At 39.3% G+C, this 23,347-nt stretch overlaps 1 protein-coding gene across 1 annotated transcript in view; it reads right to left on the bottom strand.

Annotated features, from left to right (window-relative positions):
• The window catches only part of LOC122808588 (DNA topoisomerase 2-beta-like), a 252,391-nt gene that overhangs the window by 32,701 nt on the left and 196,343 nt on the right, over positions 1 to 23,347 (bottom strand). Inside the window, exons 22-23 of the mRNA XM_044079545.1 lie at positions 22,513 to 22,744; positions 1,451 to 1,585 (exon numbers count right to left, since the gene is read on the bottom strand). Of these exons, the coding sequence (XP_043935480.1) occupies positions 1,451 to 1,585; positions 22,513 to 22,744 (367 nt within the window). The remainder of the gene's footprint in view (positions 1 to 1,450; positions 1,586 to 22,512; positions 22,745 to 23,347) is intronic.

Below are 23,347 nucleotides of genomic sequence, written 5' to 3'. Positions count from 1 at the left end.
AAGAGAAGGATACCTTTATTGCACATTGTATGGGTGCCTGATTAACAGTTCTTCTACTCATGAAAAAATCTTTGCCTGTGCACATTAGGGTTTCCCCGGACCACCATATAATAGAAGATATTTGCCCTTTTAAGGTTAAGGCAAATGCACAAAAAATCTCACTGGGGGTGTGTCTGGGAGACATACTATTACACTCCAGACTTGACAAAGAATGATGTGCTTTCCCTGTAAGACTGTTACCAGAAGAGCCCCCGGTCCGTTCTTGTAGCTGATCTCTAATAAAGTGAGTACAAATTCCCCTTCTGCCCTCTCAGGCACTCTCACAAACAAGGAAGTTTTGCACCTCTTTTTGTCCTCCAAATCCACAGCTTGTCACTTCCAGTTCTTTAAAGTGAGCTTTGGTTGGGTAAGCTGATCCTTGGCACTTTGGAGCTCATTATAGACTCTGCAAACTTCATCTGAATCCTCAGATAGTCCCACAGACTGGTCCATGGAAGCTGATAAATTCTTAACTAATTCTACTATTATATTATCCAGTTAGTTTATATGATTTATAACATTTCCTCCTTCTTCTCAAGGAAGGGGTTCCATTACCTCATGCTCCACAGAGGACATGCTAGCATTCACTGGCTGCACACACCACCGAAGAAGTAGCTGATCTTTTTTTAACCTTTATCCATCTTTTTTATGGCATTCACAAACTTAGTTGCTTCTGATTATAAGTGAGAAATTGGTCAGAGTCCAGTAAAGCAAAATACTCAAGAAGTATTTATGATTAATGGGTCAGAGTGCAACAGAACACTCAGCTTCCTATATGGTAAGTACCATTATCAGAAGTCTTCCAGAAACAGTATTTAAAAGCAGCAGAGCTAACAGGTTCAAGGGTGGAAGCCTAGGTTTTTCACTCACAAAGGATCCATGGTAGGAAACTGGCCTTCTTGGAGATCTGAGGTGTAGGGTGCTATCTGAGAGGAGCTTTACAGCAGAAATGGTGAAACATTAGGGTCTACAAGTAAGGAGACAAAGGCAGATGTAATAGCTGCACAGGACAAACATTTGAAGACAATAAGCATCTACAAGTCTAAACCGCCATATGTATCACCAAGTGTAGCATGTACAATATCCATCAGCTCCATACAGAGATGAAGTTAGGGTGTGACAAACATGGTAGGCCATCCAGGCACAAATTGTTAGAGGACACGATCAGCAGATACTGACTGGTCTTCAGTTCATTACAAGCAATCAGATTCCTACAGTTTAAAAGGAAAGAAGAGCTTTTTTTGAAGTTGGGGGAGAGCCTCAGATTGGGGAACAGCACTGGGCAGAATAATAGTGAGTTCCACCTCTGACTCCGTACAACCAAAGAAGAATATGTAAAATTAACAATGACTACTGCAGATAAGTTTCTCACAGACACACTTCAATGGTTTTTACAGCCTCGTTTTCATACCTGTGTCCAGGATTTCACAGGAAGTTCAGAGATTTCAATGGTTTTCGAATCCAGCACTGAGATTTCCCCATTTATTATGTACTGGTTTTGACCAACTTTAACAATAGTTCCATTGAAATTCTTGTAGCTGGGTACCTAAAGATAGGATAGCAGTGCACAACAAAAAAAATTAAACATTTGAAAAAAGACTACAGCAATGTTATTCATTATATAGTGAAACTAAAACTAGTCTCAAGGTACATTGACAGAACCCTTAATATTTACCTTCCACTATGCTAACCTATACAACCACTAGCGTATCTTCACCTGCCTGGCTGATAATGGACTAAAATTGACACATGCTTATTGAAAACTTTCTAGCACTTTCTCTATAAATGTTAAAATATATAGCTATGCATTAATAAGATTAGTCATTGGTTAATCTCAATCCATTTGTATGGACTAATTTACAGCAATAGTATTTAATTAATACATCTGCTCCCTTTCTAATTTTTATTTATAAAACACAATTCAGTGCTCCTTCTCATATTAAGAGTTTTGATGTGAGTCATGTAACATTGCTTCTATGGTTTTGCATAATTCAGGAAAGTACAGGATTAGAAAGGAAAGAGGCTGAGTGAGGAAAGGATAAATGTTCGGTGAGAAAGTAAAGTAAAGAAAATGTGTCAGAATCAGCAGGTGGATAGAGAGGTATACCACTGACCATTGAAAGAAGAGTAATGTGGCTGAAACAGGTAAAGTATATAGGACACTGGGGAGTGACAGAGAGAGGGGTTATGTCTTCAGGTGTCTACAAAGTAGCAGGGCAAAGGAGGATGAGACAAAAGCAGTAGTGCGATAAGGTGAATGAGGTGAGTAAAGTGTAAATGTTGTAGTATGTGATTTGCCTGTACAGTATTTTTTACATAAGATATGTAACAGCCATAGGATTTTGCAAGAGGGAAAGGCCTATGTCCTTAGCTTGCTGGAGGTATGGGGAAGAAAGTGCAAACCAGTGCATAGGTATGGGGATGTTAAGAGAGACATATCTAGGTAAAAAAAAAAACAATTTAACAAACAGAGAAATAATCTGAGTCAAAGTTAGTTAGAAAGACACTATGGAAAACTTTATTTTTGAAAAGAACACTGAAAACAAAACTAAAGATTTAGCAAAAGACTTTTTCCTAAGCCCAAGCCCTCAATGTGATTGGAAAGAACTCAAGGGGACTCAACCTTCATTTGCTACCTGAAATCATCAGTTATAAGCCCTCAAATGAAAGAAGTGCATGTATATAGAAGTCTGATAAGATGTTTTTAGATGTAGGTTCCCTCTGTAAGTTGGAAGACAGTTATACAGGAAAGAAATCCTGCTGAGAGCCCCCAAAGATATGGAAATCAATGTAACTGCTTAAAGCTAAAAGAAAACACACACACACACACACACACACACACACACACACACACACACACACACACACACACACAAACACACACACACACACACACACACACACACACACACACACACACACACACACACACACACACACACATGCACAGACGCACACACTTAATAAAACTGGCCCTGTTGCAGAAAATAAAAAAATACACATAGCATGTTACAAATAGAACATTCTTCACCTGCTAAAGTACAAATTTTCCCCCAAAAGGTTGTTGCCAAAAAATGGTAAAAATTTAAGCTTTGAAATAAACTGCCAAAGATACTAACAGAACCCAAGGACTGTATCTGATAAATTTAAAAAGTAGCAAGAAAAATGGCCAAAATAAAACAAAATGGCAAGCAGAACAACACATGATCATTCGTAAAAATATTGCCTGATCACAACTAAGTGAGAGAACACAGTTCCCCTACAACCCACATTAAAATAAATATCTTTATAAGACTCCCCATACACACACACACACACACACACACACACACACACACACACACACACACACACACACACACACACACACACATTGATCTTATGTATCTCAACTTTGCATTCACATAGCTGTGGGGAAAGGAGAAATTTCCTAGTAAAGCATAATTAATCTTTGATTGATATCCTTTAAGCCTACTGGGTTAATGGAAACCACATCCCAAAATGCTGAATCCTTCACAAAAGCCTTCTACGGACATCTCCAGGAATGCATGGATCAGGCAATCCCAACTAAAACCAAGACCCTCTCCACCAAGGGAAAACGCCCGGTTTGGTGGACCCTGGCTATAAACAAACTGTACAACAAAAGAAGGAAGCTACTGCAGGACAGAGCCAAATCCCACAAGGGAAAGGCTTCCCTGATCAGCACAAGTAAAAAACTACGCTCTCTCATAAAAACATCTAAAGCAAACTTTGAGAAAAAGATTGCCAAGGATACCAAAGACAATCACAAAGCCTTCTTCAATTATGTCAGAACCTTGGGAGGAAATTCTCAGATATGCTCTGAGCTAGTACACAATGACAAAAATTCACTGACCCTACTGACATTGCCAGCATTCTGGCAGATAGGTTCAGTGCAAATTTCTCAACTCCCTCACCCACTAAAGATGAAGTAACTATCCCTGCTGAATGTAACCTACCTGTCATCACAGACACACAGGTGAAATCAGCACTCAACAAGGCAAAACACAGCATCTATGGGACCCGATGGTATCCCCGGTTGCGTGTTACGTGAACTCCAAGATGAACTGAACCCGCCCCTAAGAACTCTATTCAATCTTAGCCTCACTACAGGATATGTACCTGAACACTGGCGCACAGCAACAGTGGTCCCACTCCACAAAGGGGGAAATTCTACTGACCCAGGTAACTACCGCCCCATAAGTTTGACCAGCCTGATCTGTAAGGCTATGGAAAGAATCATCATGGAACTCATAAATGGCGACATTGGGGATCTGCAGACCCTTGATCCCACACAGTTCAGTTTTGTAAAAGGCAGATCCTGCCTCTTAAACCTGGTTGACTTCTTTGAGACAGTCACTAGTGCCATCGATGAGGGCAAGGCTGTCCACACAGCCTATTTGGACTTGGCTAAGGCCTTTGACACAATACCACACTCTGGCATCATTGACAAGCTCAGCAGCCTAAATGTAAATCCATATGTCACAAGATGGGTAGCAAATTGGCTAAAAAACAGAACCCATAAGGTTAAAATTGCTGGAGCCATGTCAGACTCAAAACCCGTCACAAGTGGTGTCCCACAGGGCTCAGTCTTGGGTCCACGCCTATTCGGCATTTATTTCTCAGATGTGAAAGCAAATATGGAAGGATTATGGCTGACAAAGTTTGCAGATGACTGCAAACTGGGTGCCATAGTGGATTCACCTGCCGACACACACATCCTACAGAAAGGTCTCACTGAAACGGACAACTGGTGCCGGAATCATGGCCTCAAACTTAACACCAAAAAATGTATAGTCATCCCCTTTGGGAAAAACAAAGTACCCACAAACTATCATGTAGACAATAACCCACTGAATACAGAAGATGTAATCAGAGACCTGGGGACTCAAGTCGATAGTGACCTCTCCTTTGACAACCATGTTGCCAAAGTGGTCAGAAAGACTTTCTACCTTGCCCATCTCATCATGAAGGGATTCTCATCCAGATCAAAGGAGGTCATTGTACCTCTGTATTCCTCCCTTGTCAGGCCCATGATTGAATATAATGCTCCATTTGGGATGTATCTCACCCGGCACATGCAACAACTGGAAAGACCCCAGAAGTACCTCACCAAGAGGATCATAGGTCTAAAACATGAGCCTTATCCAGCTAGATTAAAGAAACTCCAGCTTTATTCAGTAGCATACCGCCTGCTCAGAGGTGATTTGTGCCTAACATACAGGGCCATGTCCAACCAGGAATTGATGGACATGCTCCATCTCAAAAATCCAAATCCACCAGAACCACACGAGCTAAAGATTTCAACCTCTGCACAAATATGAATAGGACATGCTGGAGGGATAGATTCATAACACAGAGGTTACCCATACTCTGGAACAAAATCCCAGTTCACGTGAGACAGAGCCCTTCATTGGCACTGTTCAAGAAAAATCTCGATGCATGGATGGGAGATCGCAAGTTTACCCCGGGAGTGACCTCAGTGTCACTACTAGACAGAGGTATAGTTTACTAAATAATGGGGTTCCACATGTGTCACTACTAGAGAGGCGCAACTATATAGTATGGGGTGGCGTAAAGCCACATCACTGTTGGCTAGGCTTATAAATGCCCCCGGGCAGATAGCCTAGTACACTACTATGAAACTATGAAACTATTATACAAACAGTGATCCTGATGTGCCTAAGAATGCAGCCTTTTGAGCCACAATAAAAGATAATTATGAACAATACAGTTTGGGCAGTCAAAACACAACCAACTGGTCATTGATCAGCTGTACAGGAAACCCTGCTAATGATACCTTAGGACCTACATAAAATTACTCATCACCTGCTGATATAAAACTTCCCACACGCGGAGTGCCAGCTCAAGCACAGAAATATTAAAACTAGGCTTCCACCATGCTGAAAGCTGTTCCTCATGCCTTTAGTACTGAGGTTTGAGGAGAAAAATCATAAAACATATTTAAAAAGGTTTCAAAAAGCATTCAAAACCCAGGAGGATATTACACAGTGAAAGATAAAGTTAAAAAACTAATAAGCTCTGACCTGAGTATTGTAACAGTAGAAAATACCTGAATTGGTAGGGTATTCCCATCCTTCTTGGTCATCAATTAAGGCAGACTCATAACAAAAAGTGCACTGAAAGCTTATCTATTTTTTTTTTTGTCTAAAGGTCTCCATCTGATGGTGGAAGAGTGATTCTATAAGATTGCCCTGATGTCCAAGAGCCCAAATGGTCTCTGCAGATAATGTGTGCTCTGGAACATAGAAGATACAAATTCACTGTGCATCAAGAAACAGAATCATGTTTCATCTGATGCTACCCAGCTCCATACTAAAGCAATGAAACTGAATCCTAATCATTTTCCTTGACATCTGGAAGCTGGTCAGATACAATGATTATATTTGTGGGGTGGGGGCAAATGACCTGGCTGTTGCTGGAGCTTCCTCTGTCCCTGCTGCTATACCTCAGATGTGAAACTTTTTATACTGGCCATAAGATCTGTAAGGTTATTTCTCGACTTAGAGGCATTTCTGTGAGCCACTAATGCTGGCATCTAAGTCTGAAGCATTGTGGTAGTGATTAGAAAGAGATGAGAAGTAACACTTCTCTTTCCCTGATATTCTTCAGGATTACAAAATGTTTCCAAAGAACCAAAAAGAATGCCAGGGAAAAGGAAATTTTGCAGCACATCAGTAAATAGCTCACTGTAATGCAGCTATGCATGCTTCCTCAGCACAAAGCCCACTGCTGCCAACTTGACAGTGTGCCTTTTCAAACATCAGCCTCATTGACCAAGCACAACCTTATTACTCATCCAGGTTATGTTGAAAATTATTTTTTGTCAGAGAATCTAGGAGTCTCACAGCTCACTGTTTATTTAGGGGAAGGTACCAGAAAGTGGAGGCCAAGGGTGAAGGAAACATAAGCAATTTTACTCCTAAATTCCATGCATTTGAATTATTTATTCATGGCTTATTTATTGAACAGATGTAACTGTTGTAACAACTAACTGTAATGACAGCAGGGGATGCTGTAGTGTAGTAAAACAGCAGTGCCCAGAAGAGATTGGTGCTTTGACCTGGGAGCTAAAGCAGCAATGCTGTCTATACTCTTTCATCAATAGCTAGGGCAGGATTTACACAGAAGGAAGGATAAACCAGAAAGGTACTTTGTCATTTCCCTTAAGCATTTATCTAGGAAATAAGAATAAGAATAAGAATAAAGCTCAGGGAATAAGTTAACTGATAGTTTTTTGTATTACTTTGATTACCTCCAAAATAAAAATAAAGATTAGGGAATAAGTTAACTGATATTTTTTTTTTGTATTCCTTTGCTTACCTCCACCTCATCTCTGCCTGCACAGTTCATCCTCAATATGCTCAGGCTCACTCTGCTCCCCTGCCCTACCCTCAATTCCCACCCACTCCCACATACTGTAGCTTTATACTCTATCCACCTGACCACCAACCCCCGATCAACCAATCACAATCATCCTATTATAGACCACTCTCCACCCACTAACCAACCCAACCCCTCCGCCAATAAATCATATCTTACTTACTTCTTAACTCCACCCCTCTAGTGTTAGCTCCTCTTCAATTACACACCCACCACACCACCACTCTAATACCACACTCAAACGTCCTGCTCCACCCTAAACTTAACTCTCTGCCATTTCTCCTTCTATTCTCACTTTCCTGTTTCTTAGTAGCCCCCTCCTGTTCTCACTTTCCTGTTTCTTAGTAGCCCACCCTCTCTATTTACTTCCTTCCAAACAATGCTTCTCACTATACTAGCTACCCCTGTATTACTTCTCCTTTCCTCCTTGACCTCTTATCACACTAACTTATCTTATTTAAAACCAACACTCATCCAAGCATGCAACAATCACAACATAACCCTATCATGCTATATTTCTCCCTCTCTATATAACTTCCCTTACACACATCTCTTCAAAACAAAAGTCCTGTATTACCCCTCCCTCTCTCTCTCTCTCCCCCCAAAATAATAATTACATCTACATGCCCTACTCTCCCAAGCTCACCATACTTGCTAGAACTCTCCTACTAGCTGGAGACATACCTCCATATCTCTACCTACTTCTAATCAAGAAACATCCTTCTCCTCCACCTTCACTTCTTCATCCCCCTCTCTAACGCTCTCCCCTTTATCTTCCTCCCCTAAAAATGTATCTATTCTATCTATAAACATACAAAGTCTGCTAAACAAAACCACTGAACTCCACTCATGGATTGCTCATAATACTCCACATATCTTAACCTTGTCTGAAACCTGGCTAAAACCCCATATATCAAACAATGAAATTTTACCCCTCTGGATATAATATCTATCTCTAGGATAGAATCTAAAAAAAAAAGGTTTGTGGCGTAGCCATACTCTATTCTGAACAACTAAACCTGTGCCCCCTATCCACCCCTCCTCCTAATTTTCACCATGCCAAACTACTAATACTAAACTGCCACATAAACACCCATAACAGTTTGCTATTGCTTCTATCTATATCCCACCTGGCAAAAACATCCCAATTCTAGAAAACATACTGTCCTGGATCTCACAAAACATACCCTATATGAAACAGTCATACTGGGTGATGTAAATATTGACTGGCAAATACTAAGTACAAACTCCCCTGACCAAAGCATTAATCTCTACAGATTCACCCAGCTCATCACAACCCCTACTCACTTGAATAAACATTCCAATTCTGGCACTATGCTTGACTGGATACCGACTTCTTATACTTACCTCTATCACAACTGTGGCACACTTCCTGATACCATAAGTGATCACCTACCCATCCATACCCAAAGATACTCTCCACAAGTACACAGACCTCACCTTTATAAAGACTACCATAAACTCTCTAGCTTCAGCTCTTTGACATTTAATGAAAGACTCTCATCTATAAATTGGTCCAGTCTATATAACCTTCCCCTTAAAGACAATGTGCTAAAATTCAACCACATTTTCCTAGGCACCCTCAACACCCTAGCACCCCTACGGAAAATCAGGATAAAATCAAATGATGTCCCCTGGGTTACAAAAGACACTCATTCTATTATGCATCAAAGAGATTTTGCTTGGAAAACTTGGCTAAAATCCAAATCCCCTACTCATCATCAAATTTTTAAAGAACTTGGAAATAGTACAAAAAAAAACAACAAAAAAACAAAAAACAAATCTACAATGACAAAAAAAGTACTATAAGGCCCAATCTAGCCATCACTCTAATCCCAAAAAGTTCTGGAGAACAGTCAACTCAATCTTTCACCCAGGAAGTCATCTAACACCAAATCCCTACTCTAATATCTCAGCACAGGACACCCCCTCCTGCCTCAACCACTACTTCAATGATACTATCCGCAAATTGACCAACACTGTCCAGAACACAAACTCTACTATCCCTCCCCAAATACCTCCTAATGAATCCCTCTTCTGACTTCAACCTGTCTCTGCCACTTATATAAAATCTCTCCTCCAAAAAATTAAACTATGTTCTCCTTCTACTGAAAATCTACACCCCCCCTTTTCTCATGCTTGCAGCTGACTCTATAGCCTACTGAGTTTCTATACTTGTCAATAGATCAAATCATAATCCACTGAAATAATTCAATGCTATATCCCCACACAAAGGTGGTAGGTCCACTGATCCAGCTAACTTTAGACCCATAGCTATTCATTCCCCTCTATAAAAAATTCTTGAAAATGTACACATATTCAGCTGCTCAAATTTCTTATCCAAGAAAACCTACTGACACCTTCTGAACATGGTTTCCATCCAAACCATAGTACTATTACTGCCCTTTTATCTTTCACACATACAATTGCTAAAGCTTGTGATAATGACAAACTAGTGTCATGTCTATTCTTGGACCTATCAAAAGATGGCGACACGGTGTCCTACTCTAAACTCCTAACTAAAATAGCCAACTTGAACCTCTCAACTTCCTCTGCTGAATGGTTGTCCAGCTATCTCTCAAACAGACTGCAATCTGTCAGATGGTATACCTCCTGCTCCCCCTCCCTACCCATCCATACAGGTGTTCCCCGGTGCTCCAGCCTTGGACCCCTTCTATTCAACATTTTCACCAATGACCTTTATATATCTTGCTGTCACCCCACTCTTATTCAGTATATAGATGATTCTACACTCATCTCCTCCTCTGATAGTATCTCTTAACTTCACACACTCATCCAAAACTCTTTTATCTCTGTGGAAATATGGCTCACTAAAAATCTGCTTATCTTCTTCTGGCTTTTCCCGGTTAACGGTCACCACAGCGGATCATCTGTCACTCATGATTGGCAGTGGAGTTTTACAGTGTTGAGTTGCCAGCCCGGTGCCCAATCTTCCGCAGAAGGCACACACATGCGCACACTCACACCTAGGGCCAATTTAGAGTGTCCAATCCACCTACTGCATGTCTTTGGGATGTGGGAGGAAAACAGAGCACCCGGAGGAAACCCACGCGACCACAGGGAGGACATGCAGACTCCACACAGAAGGCACCCCAGCCAAGAATCGAACCGGAGAACCTCTTGCTGTGAGGCGGCAATGCTAACCGCTGCACCATCGTGGACTAAAAATCTGCTTATATTAAATCCTAAAAAGACTAAATTTCTACTCTTTCTTCCAAAATCTGTCTCACATGTCAAACCCAGCTTTACCATCTCATCAATAAATAATACCATCATTGTTGTAGCATCCCACACAAAGCTGCCTTGGTATCATAATAGATGAGCAATTAAAATATGACCTCCATGTCCAACAATCCATCAAAAAAGTAACTAAAAACTGGGTCTCCTTTACAGGAACAAAAAATTCCTTACATTAAACTCTTGGCTCTCTTTGACTCAAGCTTATCTACTTCCAAACCTTCTCTATGCTGCACCAATCTTTACAAACCTTCAATCTACTTTAATCAGGAAGCCTGAACAGGCATACAACAAAATTACAAAAAAAAAAAAAAAAAGAAAAAAAAAAAGGCAGACGCCAAACGTCCTCCAATAAAAGTTAGCGCTTTCGTCAAGTTTATTCCACTCAACTTCTTCAGACAAGACTTTACAAAACCATTCATCTTAAATAGTCACACTTAATCAACAATGTCACGTGACAAACTACTTTAATGAACTTAAAAATATATACTGTAAAATACGGCATTGTCCTTACCCATATATTACATTGATAATAGCAGCACCCCTAACACTCAATTCCTTAAAAGTAAGAATAACAGTAAAAACCTAAAAAGGTTTAACAATGGAGTCTTAAAAAACAGCCATAACCAGGGTTAGGAGGGCGCAAAACTCCAAAAGTCCATTTTTTCGGCGATTCAGTCTCCATGTTTAAGTGGTTGGTCCTGACATTTCAAATGGTTATCTGTCTGCAAAAAAAAGAAGTTTAAAAGAGAAGAATTATGTTCAAGGTTTCTTCTTGTCCTGGGTTTTCAGACTTTTTTTTGTTTGGCTTTTCAGCAGTCGGCTTTTCAACTGCCAACATTTTAATTGGAATCCCACATCATTATCTGTTGCATCTTCAAGTAAAGATGTAATGCCCTTTCCCAAAGACCATCAAGTAGAGAAAGAGCATTTTTCCAAAGGCTGGACACCATAATCTTTTAGCCCAAAGACACTCTGCAAAGACTGTAGGAGTGGCATAGCTGTTCCTTCAAGAAAAAAAATATCCTGGGCAGATGGCCAAATCTTGTATCAAGTAGGAAATTGCTTTTGTAAGCACCAAGAACTCAACCTGTGACATGGAATCCTTGGGTAATAACAATGAGGGAGTGGTGAATTACAGAGTGATCCAGGTAGCTTAAAACACAGTAAGAGACAATCAGCATGGAGCTCCCAGAAGTCCTTCTGGAGGAGAACACAGAAGACAAATCCAAGGGCCTTGTGACTATTCTGTTATCTGTTGGGGACTAAGAAACAACATCTATCAGTAAAAGTCAGTGACAGAGGCATCAAAGGAGAAGGGGGAGATTATTACAATGTGCTAACGCACAGGGTTAACCACTGTTCTGAAACTGAGGAAACTCATCACCACTGTGGTGACAAAGTAGTCAAGACACTGATATCTGTTTTGTAAGGAAAGGTGTCAAACAACCCAATCTCTGCTTGATTTTCTGGTGGCAATTTGCCTATACAGGCATGATGGCAAGACTAGATAGCAAAAAAGACTCACTCCTTACCCTGAAAATGAAAAACCTTATTCAATTACAGTTTTCCTTCCATGAAGAAGATCTGTGAGACAGATATATGTCCTTCAAAGAGATTGAAGAAGAGCAAACGTTCTGGTGATATTCTTTTAAAACAATAATGAGAACTTCATAGGTTCATAAATTCATAGGTTAATAGGAGATTACTAGGCTATTGGCCCTAGGGCCATTATAAGTCTAGCCTTGTTACACCCTTGTTCCCTTATTGACCAAATTGCATGGTCTATATTTGCAGAGCGAGTCTATGTTCAGCACTCCATATCCTTATTCAAGAGGGACATAGGTGACTCTCCCGGGGTAAATTAATGGTCTCTCATCCAGTTGTCTAAGTTATGTTTAAATAGGGTCATTGAGGAGTTCTGTTTTATGTGACTTGGGAGTTTGTTCCAGAACAGTGGCAATCTCTGGTAGATCTATCTGTGTCTCCAGTATGAAAAAACACAAAATTAGCTACTAAAATAGAAAAAAAAAACGGCTTCAGAAAGCAACCAGTAGTTTTAAAGTGCATAAAGCGCTTTTCGTTTAATAAAATCAAACTTCTTCAGATGCAAATAATACCAGGAAGTGATTGAGCCTGTCAGCTCACATGCTATGATGACATCAGCAACAATAGTTAACCTTTCCTGTTCTACACACTATGAAAAATATTGTTTAAAACTAATACAATGCTGACAACCATGAACAAGGAAGATTGAAGCTATGGTTTAAAAATAAAGTATGCTGATGGGTATACTTTAAACAACAAAAACAAATGAATATATGAAATAATAAGGTTACCTATAAAGAATTACTAGTACACTGCTGAAATTCTATACTACAAACTTTTTTTACTACAACATTTCATACTGGTTCACAGCTAATCGCCTATCCCAGAAAAATAACTCAGCTTGCAGTTTGAGAAATAAATTTAGGCACCATTAACAATAACTAAAATTACCATGCAAAAAAATTAACGATGTTGGGTACATATTTTTAACTAGCTATGATGACCATATTATTAAATCTATAGCATTCATACTATGCTATGCCATTCACTTAATTCCACAATATGGCATTCATTATATAAAAATAATATAAAAAAATATAAAAAATACAGAATCTAACTATGACCTTTAAGGAGAATTAAGACTGAATATCCTTGTATCACGTTTACTAACATAAGTTACTATTAGAGATAAATATTATTCATGATATTAATATAAAATTAATATAAAAATTATTTTTTATGTTACATAGCTAGAAGGGGGATTCTGTCATCTAGTTAAACTTTTCAATTTAAGTAGACATCTAATTGAGCACATGTCATTAATACCTAGGTAATAGTATGTATTGAGGTGAATTTGCCAGTAAAGTTCAAGTTCTTCAAGTCTTAGGGAGATGGGACCACCCCTAATGTATTTGACATGGTCAGTAATTTTGAACTTAAATTTATGGTTTGGAAATATTCCTATATGTTTAGCCAGTGAATGGCATAGCATAGTATGAATACTATAGATTTAATAATATGGTCATCATAGCTAGTTAAAATTATGTACCCAACATCGTTAATTTCTTGCATGGTAATTTTAGTCACTGTTAATGGTGCCTAAATTTATTTCTCAAACTGCAAGCTGAGTTATTTTTCTGGGATAGGCGATTAGCTGTGAACCAGTATGAAATGTTGTAGTAAAAAAAGTTTGTAGTATAGAATTTCAGCAGTGTAATAGTAATTCCGTATAGGTAACATTATTATTTCATATATTTATTTGTTTTTGTTGTTTAAAGTATACCCATCAGCATACTTTATTTTTAAATCATAGCTTCAATCTTCCTTGTTCATGGTTGTCAGCATTGTTTTAGTTTTAAACAGTATTTTTTCATAGTGTGTAGAACAGGAAAGTTAACAATGTGGAAGAAAGATACCCAGACAGTTCCAATAGTAGTAGGAGCAATGGGTCTTATAAAAAAGAATCTACAATTGTATTTAGATATGTTACCAGTGCTGATGTCATTACAGCATGTGAGGTGACAGGCTCAAGCACTTCCTGATATTTTATTTGACTGAAACTTGTACCTTGAATGTTTGCATCTGAACAAGTTTGATTTTATTAAATGAAAAGCGCTTTATGCACTTTCAAACTACTGGTTGCTTTCTGAAGCTGCTTTTTTTTTCTCTCTCCAGCATGTCCGTTTAATGTCGCAGGCTAGGTTAAGATCCCTAGAGTGAGTGAATCTTGTCCCATTTGACTTGCATATGTGCAGCATTTTCATTAGGGCAGGGTCCGAGACTGCTCTGTAGGACAGGCACAAGTTGCCTTTCAGCAGCCTATAAGATACAGAGTAGAGTGACAGGGCCTTAAGTCTATCCATGTAGGTCATGTGTTGAAAGCCCTGTATGTTTTTCCAAGAAACCTCTGAGGTCTCTCCAGCTGCTGCAGGTGTCTGGTAAGGTACATACAGAAGGGAGCATTGTACTCTATTAATGGTCTGATGACAGATGAGGACAGGGGAGTTATAACATCCTTAGCTCTGAATGAGATGCTCTTACTTATGAGATCTGCAATGTAGAAGGCCTTTCTTACCATTGTGGCTACATGGTCATCAAAGTAACCTGTGTTCCCAAATCTCTCACCACAGGGTTAGAGCTAAGGGTGGTATTGCTAATATTGTAATTTGCAGGGACTTCCCCTTTGCCAAAAGGGATGATAACACATTTTTTTTGTGTTTAGTTTACGTCCATGGCTTTGGCACCCATTATTTGTCTGTGTAATCCCTTTTTGCAGTATGTCAGCATCATTGGCGGACTCATTGATTGCACCCAGTTGGTCATTGGTGAACTTGGTAAGCCGCAGTCCATTTATTTTCACCTTGACTTCTGAGAAATAGATTCCAAACAGTAGGGGGCCCAGCACAGATCCTTGTGGTAACCACTAGTAACTGGTCTGCCAGTAGAGGTGGAATCCCCAACTTTGTATGCATTCTGTCAGTGAGCCAGCTGACTACCCATCGAGTGACATATGGGTTAATTACCTTTTTTTTTATTTCTCCAAATCTTTTAGGTTTCTAACACTATGACTAGAATGGACCCCATTCCTAAATCAAAGTACGATTAAAGTTCATGAAATTAGTATTGCTTCAATCTTTGATGTCAGTCAAAAGTGCTCTTCGCAGCACCCGCAATGTGCCCAGTAATGACTCCTTCTACAATTCGTATGAGGTTACATGGACTGGTAACATATCTAAATACAATTATAGATTCTTTTTTATAAGACCCGTTGCTCCTACTACTATTGGAACTGTCTGGGTATCTTTCTTCCACATTGCTCTCGTTTCTGCCTGCATATCCTGATATTTTATGTCTTTGTGTCTCTCTGTACGCAAGACACTGTAGTCACTGGGTGTGGTGATTTCAATGATCAATGCTACTTTTGTCTTCTTTTCTTGGACCACTGTATCTGGTTTACTAGGACCTGTCTTTTGAACTGTTGGTAATGGGTGATGTCATGTGATATAAACTTCATCATTTTCCATGATGCACTGTGGCTCATGTTTCCAGTGTTTTTCAGCCACTTCAGTACCATAATGTTTGCACAATCCCCAGTGCAACAGTCTCACCACATTATTATGGCTTTCAGTATACAGTCCTTCTGCCATTAGCATGTCACAACCAGCAACAAGGTGTGCAACTGTTTCCAATTCAATTTTACAAAAACCTACATTTGTCTGTTTCTCCCACATGTTCAATGGACTTTGTAAACCAGCATGTACATAGCTCACTGTCTTGGGATGCCAATATTAACCTTTCATCTCTTGGTTTGAATTTGCCTCTCCTTAACCATTCCTGCATTTGTTCCTGATCAACATGAGGTTTTTCCAGAAGCTTTCTATACTTGCAACTATATTTATGCTTTTTCCACATTTCTTGCCTTCTCATCTGGTCCTTCACCGTATTTTCTTTCTTTTGTGTCTTTTGGCACATTCAGTTGCTGCCTGATTTTTATCTACTTCTGGTTTGATTTCCATTCCTGCTTGACGATATGCTTCTGCTAAATTAAGCAGAGAAGTCGTCTTAGATTTATTCTCCTCATGTTTCAAAACTTTCACTACATTTGGGTCTTGTGAGGTCAGCAGATATCTGTGGAGTCCCACAGTTGCAGATCCATACATGTAATTAATTTCAAGGAGGCCCCCCCCCCTTTGGAACAGGGAATATATAATCTTTGTATACACTTTTTTTTTTATAAATCATTTGGTGAGCATGATGCATCCTTCTTGTTTTCCTATCTAATTCCCATCTGGGTGAGTTTCTCAATGATGCCTAAGTTAGGGATTGTGCCAAAAGTGTTGGCTAAGTCAAGACAGGCTGTATGTATTGTCTTGACTTCATCTAAGGTTTTGGTGACATTCTCGAAGAAGTCCACCAGGTTTAATAATACCCTTAATGAAGCCAAATTTGGTCGGGTTAAGAGTCTGAAGGTCACCTATGTCTTTGTTGATAAGGTCCATGATGATTCTCTCCATGGCCTTGCAGACAAGGCTGGTTAGGCTTATGGGTCTATAGTTCCCAGTATGGGTTGATGGACCCCCTTTGTGCAGGGGAATTACTGTTGCTGTTTTCCACTCAGCTGCAAGATCTGTAAGGACTCATGCATGCGTCGCATGCTATTTAAACACAAAAGTGCGCAGAAACAACTACCTGATCATATCAAGCAGATCATCCACGGTAAGGAGAGGTTTATATATGTGTTTCCCCCAAGGCTGTCCGTTTATTTATTCAGTAGCTGGTGCTTCGTTTAATTATGTGTTTAAGTAGCTGGTGCTCCATTTATGTGTTTAAGTAGCTGGTGTTCCTCCGATATGTAAATAGTTTAAGTAGCTGACACTCCATTTATGCAATGTAAATAGTTTAAGTAGCTGGCGCTCTGTTTAAGTAACTAGTTTAAGTAGCTGACACTCTGTTTATGTAGCAGTTTAAGTAGCTGGTGCTCCATTTATGTAAACAGTTTGAGTAGCTGGTGCTCTGTTTATGTAAACAGTTTGAGTAGCTGGTGCTCCATTTATGTAAACAGATTAAGTAGCTGGTGCTCCATAACTCAGTTTATGTAAACAATTTAAGTAGCTGGTGCTCTGTTTATGTAAATAGTTTAAGTAGCTGGTGCTCCATTTATGTGAACAGTTTAATTAGCTGGTGCTCCATAACTCTGTTTATGTAAACAGTTTAAGTAGCTGGTGCTCCATTTATGTAAACAGTTTAAGTAGCTGGTGCTCTGTTTATGTAAACAGTTTAAGTAGCTGGTGCTCCATTTATGTAAATAGTTTAAGTAGCTGGTGGGGTGTGTGTGTATATGTATTTAAGCAGATGTTTTTTTGTGTGTGTGTGTGTGTGTGTGTGTGTGTGTGTGTGTGTGTGTGTGTGTGTGTGTGTGTGTGTGTGTGTGTGTTTAAGCAGCTGGTGGGGTGTGTGCGTGTGTGTGTGTATATGTGTGCATGTGTGTGTGTGTGTGTGTGTGTTTAATTAGCTGGTGGGCTTGTGTGTGTGTGTGTGTTTAAATAGCTGGTTTTGTGTGTGTGTGTGTGTGTGTGTGTGTGTGTGTGTTTAAGCAGCTGGTGGGGTGTGTGTGTGTGTGTGTGTATATGTGTGCATGTGTGTGTGTGTGTGTGTGTGTGTGTGTGTGTGTTTAATTAGCTGGTGGGCTTGTGTGTGTGTGTGTGTTTAAATAGCTGGTTTTGTGTGTGTGTGTGTGTGTGTGTGTGTGTGTGTGTGTTTAAGTAGCTGGTGGTGTGTGTGTGTGTGTGTGTGTGTGTGTGTGTGTGTGTGTGTGTGTGTGTGTGTGTGTGTGTGTGTGTCTGTGTGCGCGTTTAAGTAGCTGGTGGGCTTGTGTGTGTGTGTGTTTAAGCAGCTGGTGGGGTGTGTGCGTGTGTGTGTGTATATGTGTGTGTGTGTGTGTGTGTGTGTGTGTGTTTAATTAGCTGGTGGGCTTGTGTGTGTGCGTGTGTGTGTGTGTATGTGTGTGTGTGTGTTTAAATAGCTGTTTTTGTGTGTGTGTGTGTGTGTGTGTGTGTGTGTTTAAGTAGCTGGTGTGTGTGTCTGTGTGTTTGTGTGTGTGTGTGTGTGTGTGTGTGTGTGTGTGTGTGTGTGTGTGTGTGTGTGTGTGTGTGTGTGTGTGTGTGTGTGTGTGTGTGTGTGTGTATAATTTGTTGGTAGCTGGTTTTGTGTGTGTGTGTGTTTGTGTGTGTGTGTGTGTGTGTGGTGTGTGTGTGTGTGTGTGTGTGTGTGTGTGTGTGTGTGTGTGTGTGTGTGTGTGTGTGTGTGTGTGTGTGTGTGTGTGTGTGTGTGTGTGTGTGTGTGTGTGTGTGTGTGTGTGTGTGTGTGTGTGTGTGTATGTGTGTGTGTGTGTGTGTGTGTGTGTGTGTGTGTGTGTGTGTGTGTGTGTGTGTGTGTGTGTGTTTAAGTAACTGGTGGTGTGTGTGTGTGTTTAAGTAGCTGGTGGGGTGTGTGTGTGTGTTTAAGTAGCTGGTGGTGAGTATGTATGTAAGTAACTGGTGCCAGATCCCTGCTTTGTCCTCAAATTTCTGTTCTTTCCCTTCTTAAATGTCTAATTTTCTGGTAAATCTGGGGCAGCTATAGTCACTTAATAATGTGATCCACTAGAGCACTGTTTTTGGAAAATGTAGCAAAGAAATAACCTTAATTGCATTATCGTGTCAGTTTACTCCTCTAAATTTTCAGTGCAAACCTTAAAGCTTGCTGTTGTTTTTGATAGCAATTCTGCTTTGTATTCAGCATACAAAATAGGCATTTTTAAAGGTGGGCATAATTTGCAAGTGTTCAGATATTTTTTCCCTCTATCTGTCTGTTTACAGTTTGACCACTTTTATGATTAATTCCAGGCTGCATATTTTGGTTTCAGCCTGGGGTTCTTTAGTTTTACACCATGAGTTTAAGTCACATTTCATTGTATGAAATTGTCTGCTTAAAGAGTTTTACTTTCATCTACAATATGCCAGATGTGTTTATTATGTTGTGTAATATTGTATGTCCTCCCTGCATTACTGAATGAAAATAAAATAAAAATGTTTAAATACCAGTACCAGTTCCTGACACAGATGTCTGATCAGAACATTTTTCCTATGGATAGAACTGTAATACCTTAGTATTAACTAATATTAAAGTAATTTGAGTACTATTGAAGCCATATGTAAGCTACTTTTTTTCTTGTTACTTTTTTCCCCTATACAGCCATTCTAACTGAGTATGTTGTTCTACACTGACCTCACGATGGTGAAAATCAGGACTGTTTTGAAATGGCCCCTACATATATGCATAGATGTTTTCCCATCACACAGGCATATACAAGCCACCAATACTACATCCGTACAAATCCAGGCTACCACAGTTATACACTCAGATTTTTTCAGTATTGACTGTTAACTTTTTCTTTTATCAGTGTTTCTAGTAGTCCATCTCTTTCTCTGCCTCCCAATAGTTACTAAACATTCATCTCCCTTTCTTTGATCTGTCTTCTGAAATACTTTTTATCATTTTGCATCCTTAAATATATTTGACTTCTATCCATTCCAGCTGTTACAATAAGCAAATATATTTACTTTTGATTCTGACTTTTCAGCTTACCCACTGTCTTGGCTTTCTGCTTTAAGGTCCACTATTATTATTCAAAAACATTGCCCCATTTTTATTGTTTAATGCACTATATAACAACTAGTTTGTATCATTTATTGCTTTTGTTTGCATATCTCCACTTCTTTTCACTCCGTAAGACCAATCAGGAAATGTTAATTCAAGCACCAAAAGGGAACTGGCTAAGCTTAAAATGTCCTCCAAGTAAACCTATGTTGTGGTAGTAAATAGTTTTTAAAAATTGCCCTTTTTAGATCACTAAGTGCCCCTCTCACAGTCTTCAACAGCTTCTGGCGCCTATGCTCCTGGAACAAAGCCAGTACTTAGACTGTAGTTGAAGAGAGTGCCAAGTGGTTCCACTAGGTCCTGTTTTAGACCATTTAGTAGGCAGCCTGGGATGTTATCCTGTTCCATAGAGGCTGTGTTTTTGGCCATGGAGAGTGCAGTTATGACCTGTTCTTTGGAGATAACTCGGTAGATCACTGGTGACAGGTATACTTTGAGATATATCTGATGGGGGCAGGTGGGTGAAGTTTGCACCAAATCTGTCAGCTTGCAAGTTGGCAATGTCCTCAGAGTCAGTATGAGTGGTACCATCCACTACTATTTCTTCACAAAGCTGGGCCTTCTTGTTTAGATTTCTGACATAGCTAAACAATTCCTAGTGTTTATCCTTAGCTAGGGTTGCTAGTTTAGCTTCATAATTGGCTTTAGAGGACTTTACAAAATGTCTAATTTGCTTGTTCAAGCTGTGGAGGGTGTCCTTTCTCTGTTGAGTCAGTTCCTTCTTGTTCTTAGTCATTAGTTTCTTTCTCTTGTTGTATAACCTTATTATGCTTGATGTCCACCAGAGTGGCTGTTTTTTTTTTTTTTTTTTAATGTGAGGACCTTGTTTTGATCTGTTCATGTACAGCCCAGTCTATACATTTGTAGAGGTGTTTATACAGGGCATTTGTGTACACTTCTGTATAGGACCCATTGTTGAAAGTGGTAGGTAGCAGGGGGGTTGAAACTATTTATGTCATCTCTTAGGAGGCTATTGTTTGTTTTGGAGAAATTTTTTTTTTTTGCTCTTGGAGGGGTCAGGTATGATTGTTACTTCGAACAAGACTGATTTATGATCAGACCTTACCAGGGAGGGCAACACACAGGGAGTAGTGCAGAGACCCCCTATGTTGGTGATTAATAAGTCTAGGACATTTAAGCACTTTGTGGCGTGCAGAATATCTGTTCCAGAGCATTTGTATTAACAAAGTCCAGGAACCTTAGAGTGAGCATGTTTGTGCTCATATATGACTTCCATTAGCATAGTGAGCGAATCAAGTCAGTCCAGGTAGGCAGAGTGGTTCTCGTGGTTCCTAATGGGGATCTATAGCTAACAATGATATGGAAGGGGGTTTTACCTATAGTTAGCTGGACTTGGAGTAGCTCTAGGGAGTCGTACTGTTTCACCAGTCTTGAGGTGTATTTGTCTTTAATGAAGATGGCTACGCCTCCTCCTTTGGTTCTTTCATGCTCTTTCTGAGGTCTGAACATGTGAAAGCATTGTAGCCATGCATGGCCAGGGTGCAGAGTTCAGCCTTGAACCATGTCTCTGTGACTGCACAGACATCGGCATCTTCCAAGGTAAGGAGTGCTTCCCATGAGTGCAGTTTCCAATTTAGACTCCCAGCATTTAGCAGTATAACCTCAAGTTTGTCTCTAGTGGTTTTTTTACATTGGGAATGTAAATGATGATGGTAGGGCCAAATTGCCCTCCTTTGAGAGAGGTGCATGCCTAGCACAGGATGCCATTTTCACACTATATCTCCGCCATCAAACAGGCCAGAAAACATCAAATCAAAATGTTTTCTTTTTCTCAAAATGCAAATGAAAAGACTCTAAGATTTATGAGTGCAATGTGCAATTTAACAAACAAAATACTTTTAAACTATGTCAAAAAATAAAGCACGTCAAGTTGAGCAGAGAGGTCTCTCATACAAAACACAAGAAGGTAAAAAACAAGTGAGGGTCCCTTTTATGAATGTGCTTCCATATAATGGGCATTGATTTGATGTTAGGGATGAAAAAAAAAAAAAATGTTATATATATTTGTATTATTTGTACTAATTGTATATTCCACTAGAGTTATCTCATGCCATGTAAATGGTCCTGTGTACTACTTATAAATGTTAAGAATTGCTTTGTACTGTTTTAATCTAATATTGTATTGTATCATGGAGCTTTTCTCCCCGGGTCTCCGCTGAAAATGGACCTGTGTCCAGTCGGACTTTCCCAGTTAACAAAAATAAAATAAAATAAAATAAAAAAATAAATAAATGAAGGTAGATTCTAATGAAGAGAATGGTGGACTGATGCTCAGCACAAGGATTTTGGCTAAAGAGCTCTATCTGTAGATGTTGAGACAGTTCTGTAAGATTAGTGATCCAAAGCCCAAAGAAAATTACTTCTAAAAGGAAGTATTTTAAATCTATAAAATCAGTGTCTTTTCTACATAATACAAACTTCGAAGATAAGATGCAACTCAGAATATTTAATAAAGCATGCTACAATAATGCTTCCATAAAAAGAAATAAATCTCTGCAGCATTACCATTGGTTGTGGTTCTTTTCCATCCAACATTCGTTTTATATTGTATATGATTTCTCGAGGATCATAGTTAGGTATTTTACTCGCCCAGCCAGTACCAATACCATCAGCTCCATTCACTAACACCATTGGGATAATAGGGATGTACCATTCAGGTTCTACTTGTAGGTTGTCATCATACAAAAAGTTTAAAATACTGTCATCCACAGCTGGGAACAGCCTACGGGCAAGTGGACTACCAAAAAAAAAAATAAATAAATAAATAAATAAATAAATAAATAATAATAATAATAATAATAATAATAATAATAATAATAACATATTAGCTTTATTACAACCAGGACACATTTATTTACAAGTCAACATTAGCTAAAGAAATAACACCCATGACTGATAAACAAGTTCCTAATTAAAAATATGGGTATACACAAGATTAAGGAAGAGTAGAGTGAGGTACTCACCATCAGCATTTCATGACTGAACTGTATGGACATTCATTGTCTGATTTGGTAATATTGTCCACGCTGTGGGAAGCCATGCTGGTTCAAAAGATGATGACCAGTGATGTGATAAAGCCCTGAGACCATCACAGGCTGCATACATAATCAAATTATGCATAATACAGCCCCATAATGGTAGTAATGTCAGAAAGGAAAGTTAAAAAAAAATTCCCAGAACTAGTACTAAGATGCAAATATCTTATAACAAGACCCAGAGAGTGTATTCATGGTCTTCAACTGTTTTGTTAGGTCAGCCTGAACAATTTCCCAGGAAATACCTTTTATCACTTCTGTACTTGGGCGGTATGACTGCATGTACCTTTGCATGTCTATATGCA

The sequence above is a fragment of the Protopterus annectens genome, chromosome 8.part0, assembly GCF_019279795.1.
Source record: "Protopterus annectens isolate FY-2018-M chromosome 8.part0, PAN1.0, whole genome shotgun sequence".
NCBI lineage: Eukaryota > Metazoa > Chordata > Ceratodontiformes > Protopteridae > Protopterus > Protopterus annectens.
The sequence above is the reverse complement of the archived record's forward strand: the minus strand, read 5'-3'. Positions and strand labels throughout refer to the sequence as shown.